Consider the following 17701-nt stretch of genomic DNA (forward strand, 5'->3'; position numbering starts at 1 on the left):
CTTTTATTAACTGTACTGCCTTCCCTAAACTTTTCCAGTCCTTTTCCTTCACCCTTCTTCCTTCCCCTCCCACTTCTCTGCCAGAAGAAGGAGCCACTGCCTACCAAATCTTGTAAAAGTTAAACCTTGTTGTGAGTGTGTTCTCCTGCCTGTGCTTGGTGAGTAGATTTTTTTATCTGTACATTTTAGTTGTACTTAATGGAACATCTTTGATAACCAGAAGAGCAAAATAGCAACAAAGTCTATTCAAATATAACAAAACATACTGGCAACCAGAATATTAAACAGGAAATCTATTTATCACTTTCAACAATGTTCTTATAAAACTCTTATATCCCTTCTGGAACATTAAAATGTCTGATAAATTTTAAGATACATTTCCTTTTCTTTGTAGAATATGTTCTTCTTCTCCAAGCTGACTGCTTTTCTCACTTCCTAGCTGAAGTTTCTGGATTTCTGTCCCTCAGTCTCTACAGCACATCCATTATAAGTCTCCAATAGTGACTACAATACATTCTTCTTTGACATTTTATAAGCCATCACTCACTGAACGTGTATTTTGGAAGGCATGTTAGATTTGGGGGCTTCTAGTGCACTGGACTTGAGGCCATTTGCTGCCTAATCTTTATGCAGTATCTTGATAATGCCATGTTGTTGAAGCACCTGATAGTATTTAGTCAGTTGAAGAATATCTTCGTTGTACACCTAAGGCAGCTACACACTGTGGACTCTAACATCATGGTTAGTTTCGATGTGGTGTCACTCTTCACACATGTGCCACTGACCATTTCACTCAATATCATTTGATGGTCGACCTGTTCAAGCATGTACTGACCTCAACATATAACCTCAGGAGCAGCACCAGGCAGGCACAGACCATCAACGGAATGCCTGACACAGGACAGGCCTCAGACAGCTGCCACATATGGCGACCAAGTCATGCACAGACGTCCGAGGGAGCACCGGGGAAGAGACAACCCATTACAAGCAGTGCCAGGCGGGTGCAGATGGCAGAGAGAGCACCCAGCACCCTCTGGGCATAAATACTGGACAAGATCCTCCAATAAGGCAGTCTCAGGTAGCACCTGAAGAAGGCCACGAGTTATGTGACTAAAATACTGTGCCAGAGTGACACAAACATCTGGCAGTAGACCCGATTATTCCACATGTTAAGATTTCACCAGGAAAGCCTGAAGAGTTAAATTCAAAACTTGTTCAAGATCGCGGAAGTGTTGTCTGTTCAAGTGAAGAGTGTTCCAGCGAAAAACGAAAATAATGATGGTAAAAGTAAAGTGTGTGCTAGTTGTAGGAACAAAATAATTAAGCTAAATGAGCATATCTCTAATGTGCAGTTAATCATCAGCTCACTGAGTAGTGAGATGTCGCAACTTAGAAAGGAAATGTGTGTGCCATTATCCAAACAAAAGTGTAGTTCTTTTCCACCTTAAAACAAAAACGAGTGGTCGACAATGTTGTATAAAAGCAGAAATCCTATCATTAAAAAATCACCAGCGACTGAAAACACCGATCAATTGGTAGTTGAAAACAAATTTCATGTTATTTCAGTTAGTAAAGGACTGAATTAATACTGGAAAGTAAAAATGGACTTTTTAACCAAGAGTGTGGACAGAAAGTTGAAACAAAGTCAAAATCCAGCATTAGGAAAAACAGTGACAGTGATTAAGTGTGTAGGCCATCCATTGTACATAAAAATGAAACAAATAAGAACACTATCAACAAAAATGTAAAACAGTTCATTTATGAAAGTAGTGTATCATTTTTATCTGACAGCCATGGCAAAAGCATGACAAAAATTTTCGAAAACACAGGAAATGCTATGCAATAAGTATTGTTAAGTCTGCAACAACAAAAAATATTATTGGCATCAATCTGCATGACAAATTGCTAAGAAAAAATTACTTTGTGGTGTGTATTGCGTGTTCAAACGATTTCACAAAAAATTAAGCAGATAACTGCCCAATGAAGATAAAGAAATTCCTAGAATGAAATGAACAATGTAATACTATTGTCTCAACAAAGTCGCTAGAACTAGCAGATTTTATGAACTTTTAGCGGGCAAAATTGTGGCTTTAGCGAAAAAAAAAGTAGCAACTTCTAGGTGACTTTTTAGGCAGTCAAGACTAATTTATCTTTTAAATCTTTTGCATATGAGTCGATCTTAAAACTCAGTCACTTTCGGTTATGTACCACCACTACATCCTCAGTGTTGTACTAATTTTCTCTTCCTAATAAATATCAACATTCCCTTACTTCCCTAATCCCTCATGTGGTGAGGGAAAATAAAAGATTAATCTATGGAGAAAAACTCAAAGCATGCATATTGTACTGCAAAATACTTTTACACCACCTTTATCCGCTACAGACTTTAATTAATTCTTCGTTTATACTCACATAACATAGTCAATTGCGATTCAAAAGGCTTCCTTGCTATCATGAATTTTCTTATGACCTGCTAACTTTAACAATTTTCTTGGAAACTTATACATGGCTATTCTTAATTATGTACAAAAAGATCCACATATTTCCTTAATCTAGTACAGAAATGCACAGCTGTGTTTACTTTTCTTTTTTAATAAAACTGAAGAATGAAACCAAATACTAGTATATTAATAGGTATGAATTGAAAAAGTTGTCAACTCACAAGCTTATTTGTATCTGAGAAATGATCAACCATTTACACAGTAGTAACATAATGAAAAGATGATAAAGAGATTTTTGCCAGTCTTGTAAAGTGTCATAGTTCTTGATGCCAAACAAGTGAATAGAAAATGTAAATATTTTCTCACAAGCCTAAAAGAGTAAGTACGTTAAAATGGGCATTTTTTTAAAATTCTTATAATAATTAATCACATTCTCGACAGAATTCTTTGGAAATCAAAAAAGTGATAGTTTTGAAAGCTGCTGCAATTTATAGTGCCATAATAAGTCTGAGATACGAGCACATTTTTATTGTGAATGTGCTTTTGCACTTCATTTACAAAATTCACAATCATTTCACAGCGTTTACACAGAACAGGCACTTGGCAGCACTGCAGTAGCGAACTCACAGAAAAACTGTAGGAGCTTCCTGAGTCAGCAATGAGTGAGAACAAGAATACTGTATTGGAAGTGGACTGTTTGGAATGTCCTATTCATTTTAGTTGTATCGATGTGTTGCGGTGTCATTAATTCTTGCAGTTGTTTACAAATTATTGGTTTTGGTTGTGTAACGATAGCAGTTGTGTGGAATTAACGCAATTATAAAAAAAAAATCATGGAAGTTCTACAGCCAGAGGTATAGAAAAGAGTGGGAAAAGTGCATCGAGTTCAAACATAGGTTGAAGTCTGTGCCAGGTTACTCAGCTAAAGCCTATTGTAGCTATTGTCAGTCCGAAATGTATGCAAAAATTAACGATTTGAAAAAGCAATTCAAAACGAAAAATCATAGAGCAAAATATGAACTAATTTCTCAAAATAAGCAACTGACATTTTATGCCATACCAGTGAAAACATGTAATTCATGTGCAAGGGCTGAGTGTACGTTAGCATTGTACATTGCTGAACATAGCTCAATTTCCAACATTGATCACTTGACTGACATTTGTAAAAAATGCTTTAAGGATTTGAAATCAACAAACGATATGAAATTACATAGAACCAAATGTATGGAGCTAATAAATTGTATTCTAGCACCTCATTTCAAAAAGGAAGTTTTAAGTGACATAGGTGACCAAAGATATAGTTTATTATTAGTTGAATCAACAGATGTAAGCATCAGAAAATATCTTGTGATCATCATAAGACATTTAAGATTAAATTTTAAAAAATGTGTCTGCATTTTTAGCTTTGCAGCCCATGGAGAGTTCAGATGCCGTTGGAATGGTATTAGCACTTTTACAGTGTTTAAAAGCTGAGTGACTCAAACTACAAAATTTAATTGCAATTGGAACCGATAATGCAGTTGTTGTGACTGATTTTCTATGTTTGATACAAATAATGGGTGGAATGTCAGCCTTAGATGTAAGCCATTGTTGTGCATTATGACAAAATGTTTATGAGAATTTTAAGTGTATATCAAGCCATACATAAAAGGTGAACTCAAAAACTAACAACAAAGAATAAAACCTCAAGGACTAAAACAATTCTCACAACGAAGCGAATATATAGTGGTATACAAATGCATGTGCAGAAGTGCAATGATTCAATTTTGGTAATGTTATGCTACGCAACGTCTGATATATGGATCAGCAGACTACAATTGTGCAAGCATCACTTACCTTGACTTGGGTGCAGTTTTCACCCCACTGAAAATGTGGATACAACGGAGAAGATTTCTTTCTGGCCTGCATCAAAGGTGAATTATCTGTCACAGCGTCTGTTCTTGAAGATTAATGCACATGCACCGCACTCACAATGGGAAACCACACTGCAGCAAAATTATAGTATGGCACTCAGTGTGAAAATGACACTAAAAGCATGAGTGGAAGTCCGAATGACCATACCCAATAATACATGGAGCATTAACGGCTGTTGAACAGCCAACAAATATATTTTGTGCGCATGCACACAGAGACTGGCAATATTGCCAAAATGACAAGTAGCCACTCTTGCTGCTGTGTAAGTTATGTATTTCCTGTAAAATAATGTGTAAGCAAGACAAACTGACATCTCCAACCCAATATACAAAGAAAAATATGCCGACAAATAAAGGTCATTGTACCCCTTTCGACAAAATTTAAATTTAAGCTGTATGAGTGTATACAAAACACTGTGTGCCTCCATTTCATGTCACTGCACAGTGTGGGGGCAATTATATAGATACATTAGGAAAACCCCAACGTGGTACAATGAAAGTTACTACCAATGACAATAAGCACTAGTGCGGCCACTGTAAGAGTTGGCAAAGATGTATTTTTCTATGCCGTAAGATGAATGACAAATGATGGAAACTCCATTCAATTTTTTTAGATGGACTCTGTCTTTAGTTCTCATAGGGAGAAGATGTATTCTTGTGAGAAGTGTGTAGTAGACACTGTGTTATCTGAATAATAATTTTTATGAAAGTATGAACTGTGAGAGTTCTTTTTAGTGCAAAACCATGAAAATTTTCTTTTCTTCCGTGCATTATGCTAATGTCATGTCACTGTAGCTGCCTGCATCTGGAGAGGAAGTCTGATTAAAGATCAATATTGTATTCACGGTCAAAAATAAGAAGTAGTTATGGTGGAAGAAGAAGCATATAACCAGATTGCGTAAATCTCTACAGCATAGAGAATACACAAATCAATGTAAGTTCACTCCACCACTGACTTTCAATTTATAAGATTTGTGAATTAAAAGTGAAAGACAATTAGCTGCAAAATCTATAAAAATAAACATGGCAATAGTGCAGTACACAACCACTCTGAAAGCTTCAATCCAGAGATGGTATTAGGACAGAGTGCAATAAAAAGATGGATATCAGAAATTCAGTTTAGCCATACCCATGTCCCATGGATTGCTGAGTACTTTTATCCCACTGTGTTAATATTATATTGCTCTTGTTAGTGTGAGTTGTACTCTGACTGTGGTGAAGTTAAATTACAAATTTTGACATCTGGCCTGCACCTGAATCAAATGATTTAGATATGAGTGTGAACCTCACAGGGAACAACACTTATGTGTGATGGTTGGTACAAGTGATATTGATTATACAGGCAATCTGAACAGCAACTAGATCCAGAGTGTTTTAGTCCTTGAGATATGGCCAGTCCATTGTGCAGCTCTAAATGCCACATTTCAATAGGACAATGCCCTGCCACCTGCAGCAAGGAATGAACAAGTCACCTACATTGAACTGTGAGGTCCCACTACTTTGATCCCATACATGTTACCATGACATGTTTTTATGCCTTGAAAATTGTTGCTCAGCTATTTGTTTGCCATGGTTCTCATACAATCAGGACTGATTCATTGTGGTCTTATACACATACTTTATATAGGGGAATATCCCAGGAACAAACATTGGGCATCTTTGATCTACAACTTTTAGAGGTTGTGATTGCAGCACATGGATGCTACACGTAATAATGACTGCTCATAGACAAATATTATATAAGGCACTGTAATGGTAATTATGTGTGAGCCATAATGTTAAGCTGAGACTTTCTATAAGGGAACATCTCATCCTCATTTGTGCAGCAAAAAAGCTGTTCACAGATTGTGAGGCGAAGGTCTTTCTTCATCTTGACTCATGAGCTGTGGGAAGAACTTAGCAGCAACACAATGCATTCCAACATGCTGTCTCAGGATTCCATGACATGATGAAACTGGATTGTTACTTTCTCTCAAACAGTTTCATGGACGTTCCTGACATGAGTGCTGTCGGTAGATGTCCTGGGGTGTCCTGAACAAGAGTAATCCTTAATTCCTGTCTGGCCATTTTTAAACCGTGCAAACCATTCATAACATCGAGTATGGCTTAAGCACTCATCACCATAGACTTCCTGAATCATTTGTTGTGTCTCTGTAAAGGTTTTCTTGAGTTTCACACAAAACTTAATGCAGATTTGTTGCTCCTCTAACTCTGCCATCCTGCAATTTGCAAATCGTGTGACACAACATTCTATTCAATGCAGCACAGAGCAATATAATTAACAGGCATACAACAATGAAACCCTGGCAGTTACACATTAAACACAAGCATGTGCAGGAATGCCAACTGCATTTACGGTAACACACTATTGGCGCCAAATTATGAATGTTCTGGAATTTTTTGAACAGACCTTGTATAAATAATTTCTATTCATGGTATGTAAATTTATTTTAAGAAACAGTTGGATACTGGATCAACTTTGTTCTTAGCCTACATTGGTCGATGTGTAATCCAATAGGCATTGAAATCAGATGCTACTGTAAGCCTCTATATTAGTGGGACATGAGAACTGAAAGACTCGATACTTACTCTGATAAGAAGAGAGAAGACATAGTATGTAATGAGAGCAAATGTCAGAGCAAGTGTTGCCTTTGTGTATTCTTAATTTAAATGTTTATCTCATGGAGAACTACTTAAGCCTAACTAACATAAGACATCACACACATCCATGCCCGAGGCAGGATTCGAACCTGTGACCGTAGCGGTCACACGGTTCCAGATTGTAGCGCCTAGAACTGCTCAGCCACTCCAGCCAGCCTATAAAATAAATTTGAAGTCTTAATACTGATTTGGTTGTTGCAAGTCCTTCCTCAGTAAGTTGTATTATGCATCAGAAAAATATTCAGTATGTAGCATGATGGATGATTGGATACTGAAATTTGTCACACAAATCTAATTAAAAAAGTGTAATCAGTGACACTGATTCATTTCTGTATGTGCTGTTATTTCAGAGGCATAGTTAGGCCTAGCTTGTAATGTTTACATTCAAATACTGCCACTTACATGACTACAAAACTGTTGTACCCTTGGATATTATTTTCATGTGTATTATTTAAAAGAATTTATACTTGTACTGTGTCTTTCTTCAGTTTGATTTTATTGCTAATAATAATATGATCCTTTTGCATCCTCTAGGTGTATGATGGCTATGATGAGACTGCACCAACACACACAGATTACTGTGGTGGTAGGACTCCGGAGTCATTCACTTCAACATCAAACATTATCTACATTGTGCTGAGTACTCTTGGTGCTCGCGAAGGGGTCTATTTTCTTCTAGAATGGCTACAGCTGGAGCAAGTAACGCAGACCCCTGATTATGTTGTTCCACCTGTTAATGCAAGTGGTATGTAACATGCTTACAGCAAACTTTTCTGACTAAATGTTCCCTTTTTTTGTCCAGTTGTCTTAACTGCAGCTCTTAGGTGAAAACTAAGAGACACTTTTCTGAATCTTTCATCTCTATGTGCTCTAGATTTAGGGATATTAGCCCGTAAGTTAATAATTCAAAAACTACATTATATAAGAAAATATTGATTTTTGGAACACACTGTAAGGTCTCACTGTTATCATTCCAAAAGGTCAGTGTTAATGTATGAGAAAGTCTCATTTGGAGATGGTCCTACTTCTAACTTATTCAATGAAGAAGGAGTGTAATTTCATGCCAGTGATATTTATGGGTTATAAATAATGTTTTTGATTGTAAAATAAAGGTGACCCATGTAAAGCCTGTGGCATAAAGCATCTGTATGGTGAGTGTTGTGAATGTGGCTCACCTTCACTTAACTTGAGGAACAACAGAAAATATTTTTGTCACATAAACACTCAATTGTAATGTGTGGCCCTAAAATGTCCTCTCAGCAAATCATGGTGTCCACAGCCAAAATACAACTATCTCTTTTATTCGTTAGGCAATTGGTAGTCTGCAACATTTCCCACTATTCAACTTCAGTGTTACACTAAACAAGATAAGCTCTTAAGTCTTTTTAATTTATAGATCCTTATCACAGTCATATAACACTTGACTGAGAAAGCAAAGCAACTTGGCTATTTAGTAAGAAAGAATTGTGTATTTAGTGAGCAAAACCTAGACTTTATTAATTAACTCTTCTCATTTAACCACTTCTAATTTCATTCAGTGACTCCTCCACAACAGGAAACAGCAACAAATTTTCATTAACACCTTAATAAAAATCCTGAGTTATCTCATCATTACTATTTTGGCATAAATTTAAAATCCTGAGCATATTCGGGCAATTTAAGAACTTTAAAAAAATAAGACCTTGTCTATAATGTTTCTGCACTGAATTAAATGTTTGGTCACTATAGAGCATCCATTTCTATGTTTGTAGCCTGGCTGTCATGTTTTGGTTGAGGTGGATGCCACTGAATAGTGTCTTTACTGTGTGCAGCTTTGGATATTTGACAACAAAAGGCATGCTCTAAGCTTCTGTTCTGTATTGTTATTTAGGCAGTGCTTTCAAAAAGGATGTATATACAGATCTTGAATTTGACACTGAATTCAGCAGCTTGGAAAATGAAGAGGAATATGATGTAACTACATTAGAGACTGCAAGTGCTGACAGTACATAGTTGACCTGACAAGTGCTAACCAACAGTACAAGATGAATAAGTCCACTGTGCTTCTCGCAGCTCCTCCCGTATTTCTGTTCAGGGAAACCAATGTGAAATACATGGTTCTTCATAGCTACACAGAAATTAAAAAATGACAAAGTTTCAAGATTTTTTAAATTCAAGCCCAGTGCCTGACTATATAATTGATTTTATTAATGGTGATTTCCAAAAATTTGTAACTAATCATTTTGAGCTACATAATGTCATTAATTGTAGTATTTTTTTCTTCATCTTCTTATTTCGTATAATCCAACTTAGGACCATGACATTCAACCGTTGTGTTTGGAGTGGGATTTGACAGTGCTAGGTCATCAGCAATAGCCAGGCAATCAACATTGAGCCTATTGCACATATGTTCCAGAGATATACCATTTGGAATCCCCTCTCAAGCTAGCTCCATCTGCCACTCTCTTATTACATTTCCCAGGGCACAGTTGAAGAGGAGAGGGGACAGACCATCTCCCTGTCTTACTCCACAATTTGATTTCAAAACTTTCTGAGAGGGTTCCTCTGAACTTTACTCGTGATCTAGTATTGCTTAAAGTCTGTTGGATAAGTACTCGCATACTATAAAAATACTCCAAAATATTAAGAAATGTAATAAAAGCAGCAAAAATAATGCATAATGATGAAATCATTTATAATTCAGCTAATAAATCAAAGGCTATGTGGAGTGTTATAAAAAAAGAATGCGGAGAATACAGACAACCTTGGAAAAATATAACACTATCACATAAAAATAAAAAAGTAACAAACCCCTTAGAAGTAGCCAACACATTTAACAACTTTTTCACAGGTGTTGCTGAAAATATGTTACAGTCAAACTTTAAGAGCACCCAGGCAAATGAATATAAAATAAGTGCATGTAGAGGATCAATGTACATCAGTTCTGTTTCACAAGATGAAGTAGCTAAAGCAATAAAAGGACTAAAAAATTCCAAATCGGCAGGTATTGATGGTATACCTGCAACAATGTTAAAGAAGAGCGCATCAAACCTGATTGAAGTTCTCACACATTTATGCAACTGCTCACTTCAGGCAGGCACTGTCCCTGATGTGTTGAAAACATCAAAAGTTATTCCTGTATTTAAAAAAGGGGATAAAGACAATGCAAATAACTACAGACCCATCACAATTTCCTCCTGCATCTCTAAAGTACTGGAAAAAGTGATGTATGAGAAACTTATGAAATTTATTAATAAAAACAGCATCCTATGTAATGAACAACATGGATTCAGAAATAAGAGGTCAACAACAACTGCTATCTATGAGTGCATCAATTCCATTCTAAACCTGATGGACAAAAAACAGGTAACAGTAGGAGTCTTTATTGACTTCTCAAAAGCTTTTGACATGGTGGACCATAAAATTCTGCTATCAAAGCTAGAAAGATATGGTATTCGAGGTCTGTCCAACAAGTGGATCAGTTCCTTCCTGACAAATTGTATGCAGGCAGTGTGTGTCAAGCACACAAATATTGAACTAAAAACTGTATCTAATCACTTATCTGACTATAAACAAATAAAATGTGGTGTACCCCAAGGATCCGTATTGGGACCCCTTCTGTTTCTTCTGTACATAAATGATCTAAGCTTAAATAGTGATGCACACAAAACAATCATATTTGCAGATGACACCACGATTCTACTAAAAGGAGGCGACGATGAACAGTTACAATAGACAGTAAACACGGTCACGAAACAACTTAGTAACAGGGCACAGAGTAATCAGCTTGTCATAAACAGTAAGGAAACCGTTGCTCTAAAATTCCGCAATGTTCCTAACAAGGACATGTTTATCCCATCAGTCTCTATCAATGATGAGCCAGTTGGTAACAGTACTGAAACCAAATTCTTAGGACTATGGCTGCAGAGTAACATCAGATGGAATAAGCATATTGAATATCTCAATTCTGAACTGAGCAAAACATGTTATCTTCTTTGTTCATTAAAATCATGCTGTAGTGAGAAAACAGTATTGAATGCATATCATGCGTACTTTCATTCTCGTCTCAGACATGGGGTCGCCTTCTGGGGAAACTCTAAAACAGCTAATAGCACTTTTAAACTACAAAAAAGGGCCATTAGAATCTTGTTTGGGTGCAAACCTAGAGACTCTTGTACACCCCTGTTTAAGAAATCTGGTATTCCCCCATTACCATGTGTATACATTATGGAAACCCTTAAATGTAATAGGCAAGGACCGGAGACTACAAAAAAACTGTGATATACATGAGCACTTTACCAGACAAAACAGAAACTTACATATGACTCAAATCAGCACAGCACTGTGCCAAAAAGGTACTTTTCACATGGGAGTTAAGCTTTATAACAAACTTCCTGAAAACATAAAAGCTATCACTGAGGTCAATACATTTGGAAAATCTCTAAAGTCATATTTACAGCATCACTGCTTTTACTCCATTGAAGAAAATTTAAATTTATGAAATGTGTTATATAAATACTTACGTGTAAAGTGTATTATTGTAAGCTTACATATGAATGCCTTGAAATTACTTTCAGCCTGTATATTTATAACTTGACTTGTCCAATGTCTTATGCATAAGCTGCTATGTAGACAACAGGACCAATAAAATACAATCTACAAAGGCTGTGGGTCTTCTCCTGTAGCCCTAGTTTTTGAAAGATCTTCATGAGAGAAGGTCTGTCAACTGAGTCATGTGCCTTCTTGATGTCAATGAAGATGATTACATACTTCTTGCCAGCCATTTTTACTTGTCATAGCACTGACTTCAGGTTCAGTATCTCTTCAGTAAAAGAGTGTCCTTTTCTAAATTCTATCTGGTATTCTCCTAGCTGTGGGTCCAGTTGAAGTTCAGCTCTGTTTAGTAAGGCCTTGGAGAAAATATTGTATGTGACAAGTACCAATGAGATTCCTCGATTATTATTGATGTTAGTCAGTTATGTATCTCATTATTAAAAAAAAAATACAATTTTTTTAACAAGAGGTTAATAAAGCAAGTGATAACAGTATCCTCTGTATTCAGCAGCTCTGTCTCCAATTTAGAAGATAATTGAAAACTTTTACTCATATCACATAACAAGAACCAAGTTCTGAAGATTGGGATGGTTTAACAAAAAGCATTGTCAATTTTAAAGCCAGATATCCTTTTGATCTTAAATTTCCACACAATGATAAGTATAACTCTTCTTTTTGCACATTCCATCCTTCTCTGCATTGTAGCTGGTGTTCTCCATTCACTATTTGCTTTTAACATAAACATTTTAACATAGGTAGGTAACCTGGAATTAGTTTCATATATTACCAGTAAGTCTTACACAGTGAGACGAAATTTATTACTTTTACTGTCCAAACACTTTACAGAGAGAGATCGCAAATACTTTATACAGAAGCAAAAAATGAAACATATCCTTTCTGACCACTCATGATGGAACAGATTCCATAATCTGTCCCAGACTAACAGATGACATTTTTACCATACATTTCCAGGCTAGTGTGGCTTTAAACATTGCTTTGTTGGATTCTTCTTGTACACTGCCTGTAAAACTGAAATGTTCTCTAATAGTAATCACTTTTCCATTCTTTGGGTACAAAGACATGTTGGCAAGTAATTATACTTCACATAATGTCACTGCAAATAGTCTTTGCATGTCGTGTTAATATACGAAGTGTTTATTCCATTGATAGTGTTGCCACTGTCTCAGTAAACAAGTAGGCCCTCTGTCTATTCTTATTCTATTTGTACAAAACAACAGTACTTTAAATTCTCTCTCTCTTGAGCAAGGTGCCACAGTTGTTAGCACTCTGGATTCACATTCGGAAGGATGATGGTTCAAACCCGCATCTGGCATCCTGATTTAGGTTTTCCGTGATTTCCCTAAATCGCTTCAGGCAAATGCCATGATGGTCCCTTTGAAAGGCCATGCCCGATTTCCTTCCCCGTCCTTCCCTAATCTGATGGGGCCAGTGACCTCGCTGTTTGCCCCCCCTCCCCCAAATCAACCAATCTCTCTCTCTTTAAAGAAACACTGGTTTACAATAATGATAAGACAATAGACACTCATGGAGACTGATGACTGTGCAGTTTAGTCCATTTACTGTCTAAACCAACAAACCAAGAAAAGACACATTATTATTATATTAAAAATATAGAGATACTTACAGATATCAGAAATAAATAAAGCTTTATTTACATTCATGCAAACTCTGTGTCCTGGATTTGGTTACACTGATACAGTGGCAAAGAATGCTGGCTGTGCCACCTTCTGGATGCTAGCATTGTGATAAAGAGCTGCACTAGTTGATACTTACATGGCTCTTGTGTATTCACTGTGACATTCATACCCCTAATAACTTTCATGCCCCATATGTACATTCACAAACTTCGCCACTACAGATGGCGTTGTCAGTCACTCACAGGCACTACACTCTTTTATTCGTATGATAAAAAATTAATCATGACTCCTTACTACATCATAGTATGACATTGAGAATGTACGTACAAGGGATTCTTTGCTTTTACTATGAAATATTTTACTGGTGTTGGAAGTAATGAGTATGGACCTTGAAAACATGTATCATGTTGTCATGTTTTGATATGTGAAGCAATGTGTGATTAGTGTTATAAAACAAAGCTACTATGTAAGCTTCATTTATGAGATATGAAAGTAATCGGAATATTTTAATTTTGTAGACTTTATACATCTGATTTTCAAAATATTTTTTTATCTTGTTAGTACACATGTTCCTGAGGTATGTTTGCATTTTAAGTTGTTTTGAATGTTTGGTTTATTGATGACAGTTTAAAAGGTTATACTTGTTTTCAAATGATTGACAAATATTTACTTTTGAAAAAGATGTATCAAAAAATTTGCATTAAACTTTTCTGGAAAAATGGAATAAAGTGCAGAACCATATTCAGAATGTTGACCGTGGATTTTGGTGAATCTACTCCCTAGCACATCAATTATTGATGACAATGAAATGGTTCTGAAAAATCGCCATTAGAGATGTTTATGATGATGTCAGCATATCATTTGGCACAGGCCAAGCAATTTTTTTGAATGTTTTGGCCATGAAACATGCTGTAGCAAGTTTGTTCCAAAATTCTTGAATTTCAACCAATAATAATGCCATGTAGACATTGCTAAGGAAATGCTGAATGAAGTCGACAACAATCCAAAACTTCTAAAGAAGGTTATAACAGGTAACGAAACATGGGTATATGAGTATGACATTGAAACCAAGGCCCAGGCATCCCAATAGAAACTGTCTGAAGAGTCAAGACCAAAAAATAATTTCCAAGTATGGTCACATGTTAACGTTCTTCTCACTGTTTTCTTCGTTTACAGTGAGATAGTGCATCATGAGTTGCTGCCTTGTGGTCGTATAGTCAACAAGGAGTCATGTGCCACTTGCATGAAGCAATCTGAAGAAAATGGAATGACTAGAATTGTGGCAAAACTACTTGTGGAAATTGCATTACAAATCAGTATTTGTTCGTGAGTTTTTGGCAACAAACACAACTGTTATTTTGTGTCAGCCACTGTACTCACCAAATGTGAGCTCCTGTGACTTCTTTCTATTCCTGAGGCTGAATATAACCATGAAAGGTCATAATTTTTAAGTCATCAGTGAGATGAAAGCAAAATAGCTGAAGAAGGTGAACACCATAATGAAAAGTGAATACCAGAACTGTTCCTAAGGTTAGGAGAAGTGCAGGCACAAGTGTATTATGTTTGAGGGGGATTACATTAAAGGGGGAAAAGCTGATGTCAATAAATAAATTAAGATTCTTTAAAATATATTCCCATTACTTTTTGATCCCACCCTGTATACACATGTTGCACCATGACCCATTACAACAAACGGCCTCACCTTGTATATGTGTGTTGCACCATGACCCATTACAACAAAATGACATCATAGGGAGAGAGGTGCTGTCGTTATGGTGACCATGCACAGTGAAGTAAGAAGACATATTCAGAGTTGAAGAGTACTTGTTCACTACTCTGACACTGCAAATATACCCACCACCACTTACAAATAGGAAAATTGAAACACTGTCAGCTACAACAGGACATCCAGAAAAGCTGACTGGATGATAAAAGCAATCCACGTGAAGTCACTATTGTTCATGGTAGTGAGTGAGTGTGCCAACTTGTCTTCATTTCCAGATTTAAGCGCTGGTAAGAGTACAGCACTAGCCATCCAGGTTTGCATGTATGTATAGTCAGACACTCTCTCTCAGTGTGTTCAGGTAGTATCTGGCTGTGTATGTAATGCCAAGCTATGCCATCAATGTCAGCCTCAATCTAGAGACAAAGACCGTCTACAATACACAATGATGCATCCAGTCACCTTCTCTGCATGTAGGCTCTAGAAGCTACAGTCTTCCAACTGAGCAGAAGATTGTATGCAAACTACCTGGCATCTTCACTCCACTGTTTCCCATGTCATGTGACTATGTGACTACCTCATGAGGATGTCCAGCTCCATAATGAGATGTAAGTTTGAGTCTGGACTGGTAGCTGCTTGGCTACCCTGTTGTTGCATTTTGGTCCTTGTGGACCATCTTGCCACTGACCACAGCTAGAAGAGGGCACATGCCTTTGATGTCGATCATAATGGGGGCTACAGTTTGAGTACCATCACTCCCTGTGCTGCCCCGTTGTGGACAAGCAGCGTGGACATGGCAGCCATTCATCGACTGCAGAACACTGTTTCTGCCAACTACTGCCATTCTACAGGCAGTAGCAGGTGACACTGCCTGCACACACTGCTGCCCAGGCAGTCCTTCTGGTAGGAGATGATAAGATGATGACAACCGTGGCCAACAACCTCCACTCTCTCAGTGATCACACCTCTGTACCTAAAATGTATAAAAGTCTAATGTGTTCAGGGATGTCTTATTAGCAGTCTACCACTTGAGCCCTGTCACCACCAACACTCTTAAACCATGTCCACGTGAAGGAAGGGGTGGTTTATCCTGACCTTTGTACAGCCGTTTCGTTAGTCATGTTGAGTTCACCTCCATGCCTCAACATAGGTTAGGGGAGATGTAGAGGATGAAAAGGAAAATATAGAAGAAGACTGTGACAAAGAAAACTTTGGCATTAAAAATGTACAATTCTTGTGAGAATGGACCACAAAATACCTTAAAGATGAAGTTCTGTGTGAGAAAAGGAGAAACAAACAGAATATCTGCCTAGCATTCACTCGTGAATTCTAAATTTGCACCATGAAGCAGTATTTTAGAGAGGTGTGGGTACACCACATTTTGTTACTTTTCAAGAATTGGGTAGAGACTGCATACAGAACTGTCAGTGAATTGGCCACAGGGAAATCACACAACACAGGCTGTAAACTGGGAGAAAAACAGCTAAAAACACCTTAGTATCCTATCTGGTTAATAGACTGGAGACACAAAGCAAGCACCAAAGGTGTCAAGAAAAGAATTACTATTAAAAAGAGTTATTGGGAAATCCACCGTAGTGTGAGAAAGAATTGCTTGGCCATTTAACTTCAGTATGGAATTATATATAGTGAACCTTAATAAAGCCACAAAACTGGAGGGACAATCAAACAAGGGAAAATCCAGGTAGGAATAACAGCAATATTATGGAAAAGATAATTGCTACTCACCATTTAGCAGAGATGGCGAGTCACAGATAGGCACAAAAAGACTGTCGAACAAAGCTTTTGGTGAGAAACAGGTCTTCATTAGAATTAGACAACACACACACACACACACACTTACACAATCGTAGCTCACAAATGCATGACCAAAGTCTAAGGTTGACAAGGCCAGATCGCAAACAGCAGTGTTTGATTGGAGAAGTAAACTGTGTGGTGAGGGTAAAAAGGAGGCTAGGGCGTTGAGAGGGAGGGATTGCAGGATAGGGTTGGGAGATGGTAAAGTGCCACTTGTGGGAGCATACTGGGACAAAGTGGGGAGAGGGTAGAGCAGCTTGTGCATTTGGCAGGTTAGATGGAAGGCAGGGTGACAGTTATGGGATCTCTACCAACACAAGCAGCAATGTCATGAAATGTTAAACTGCAGCCTCAGTTGGTCATGAAACTGCCTCTGCCAAATTCTGATTCATACTTTCAGACATTTCTTCAGTTTACATGAAGCATAACATGATCTGTGGTTGCTGAATAAGAAACGTGCTCCTAGTTATTTCTTGCATACAGAATGTATTGTTCATTTCTCATATTTACTTTATGTGGTTGGACTGAAATTCTAATGGCTTGAATATCCTGGCATATAGTATACTTCATACATTCCTGACTATTGTCGCAAGCTGTCTTCTCAGTTTTGGAATTTTAATGGCCAACAAGATATATTAATGGGATAATAAGCTATCACAGGCCTCTTCTGTTAAGTATACTTAGAACCAACAGCAAATAGTGCTAATCTACTCACAATCTCAAATATGGATACTACTTCTAAATTTTGTTTATGTGTGAATAATCAGGATATTATCAAATAGGGAAACATTCCCTTATCTTTCCAAAAACAGCATCTGTTCACTAACAAAATGATAAAGATTGGAGAAGACTGAGAAACCAGTAAATTCATCAAAAATATTGTTATTCTAATCTGAAGATCCAGTGTAATGAAATTATGTAAATATAAATATTGACAGATAGCGTTAACGTTTCTCT

The 17701-nt window shown here is 37.0% G+C and overlaps 1 protein-coding gene across 1 annotated transcript in view; it reads left to right on the top strand.

Annotated features, from left to right (window-relative positions):
• Positions 1 to 17701, top strand: part of LOC126285431 (cubilin-like) — a 1398426-nt gene that overhangs the window by 856186 nt on the left and 524539 nt on the right. The window contains exon 39 of the mRNA XM_049984811.1: positions 7550 to 7760. Within this exon, the coding sequence (XP_049840768.1) occupies positions 7550 to 7760 (211 nt within the window). The remainder of the gene's footprint in view (positions 1 to 7549; positions 7761 to 17701) is intronic.

This window comes from Schistocerca gregaria, chromosome 8, assembly GCF_023897955.1.
Source record: "Schistocerca gregaria isolate iqSchGreg1 chromosome 8, iqSchGreg1.2, whole genome shotgun sequence".
Taxonomy (NCBI): Eukaryota; Metazoa; Arthropoda; class Insecta; order Orthoptera; family Acrididae; genus Schistocerca; species Schistocerca gregaria.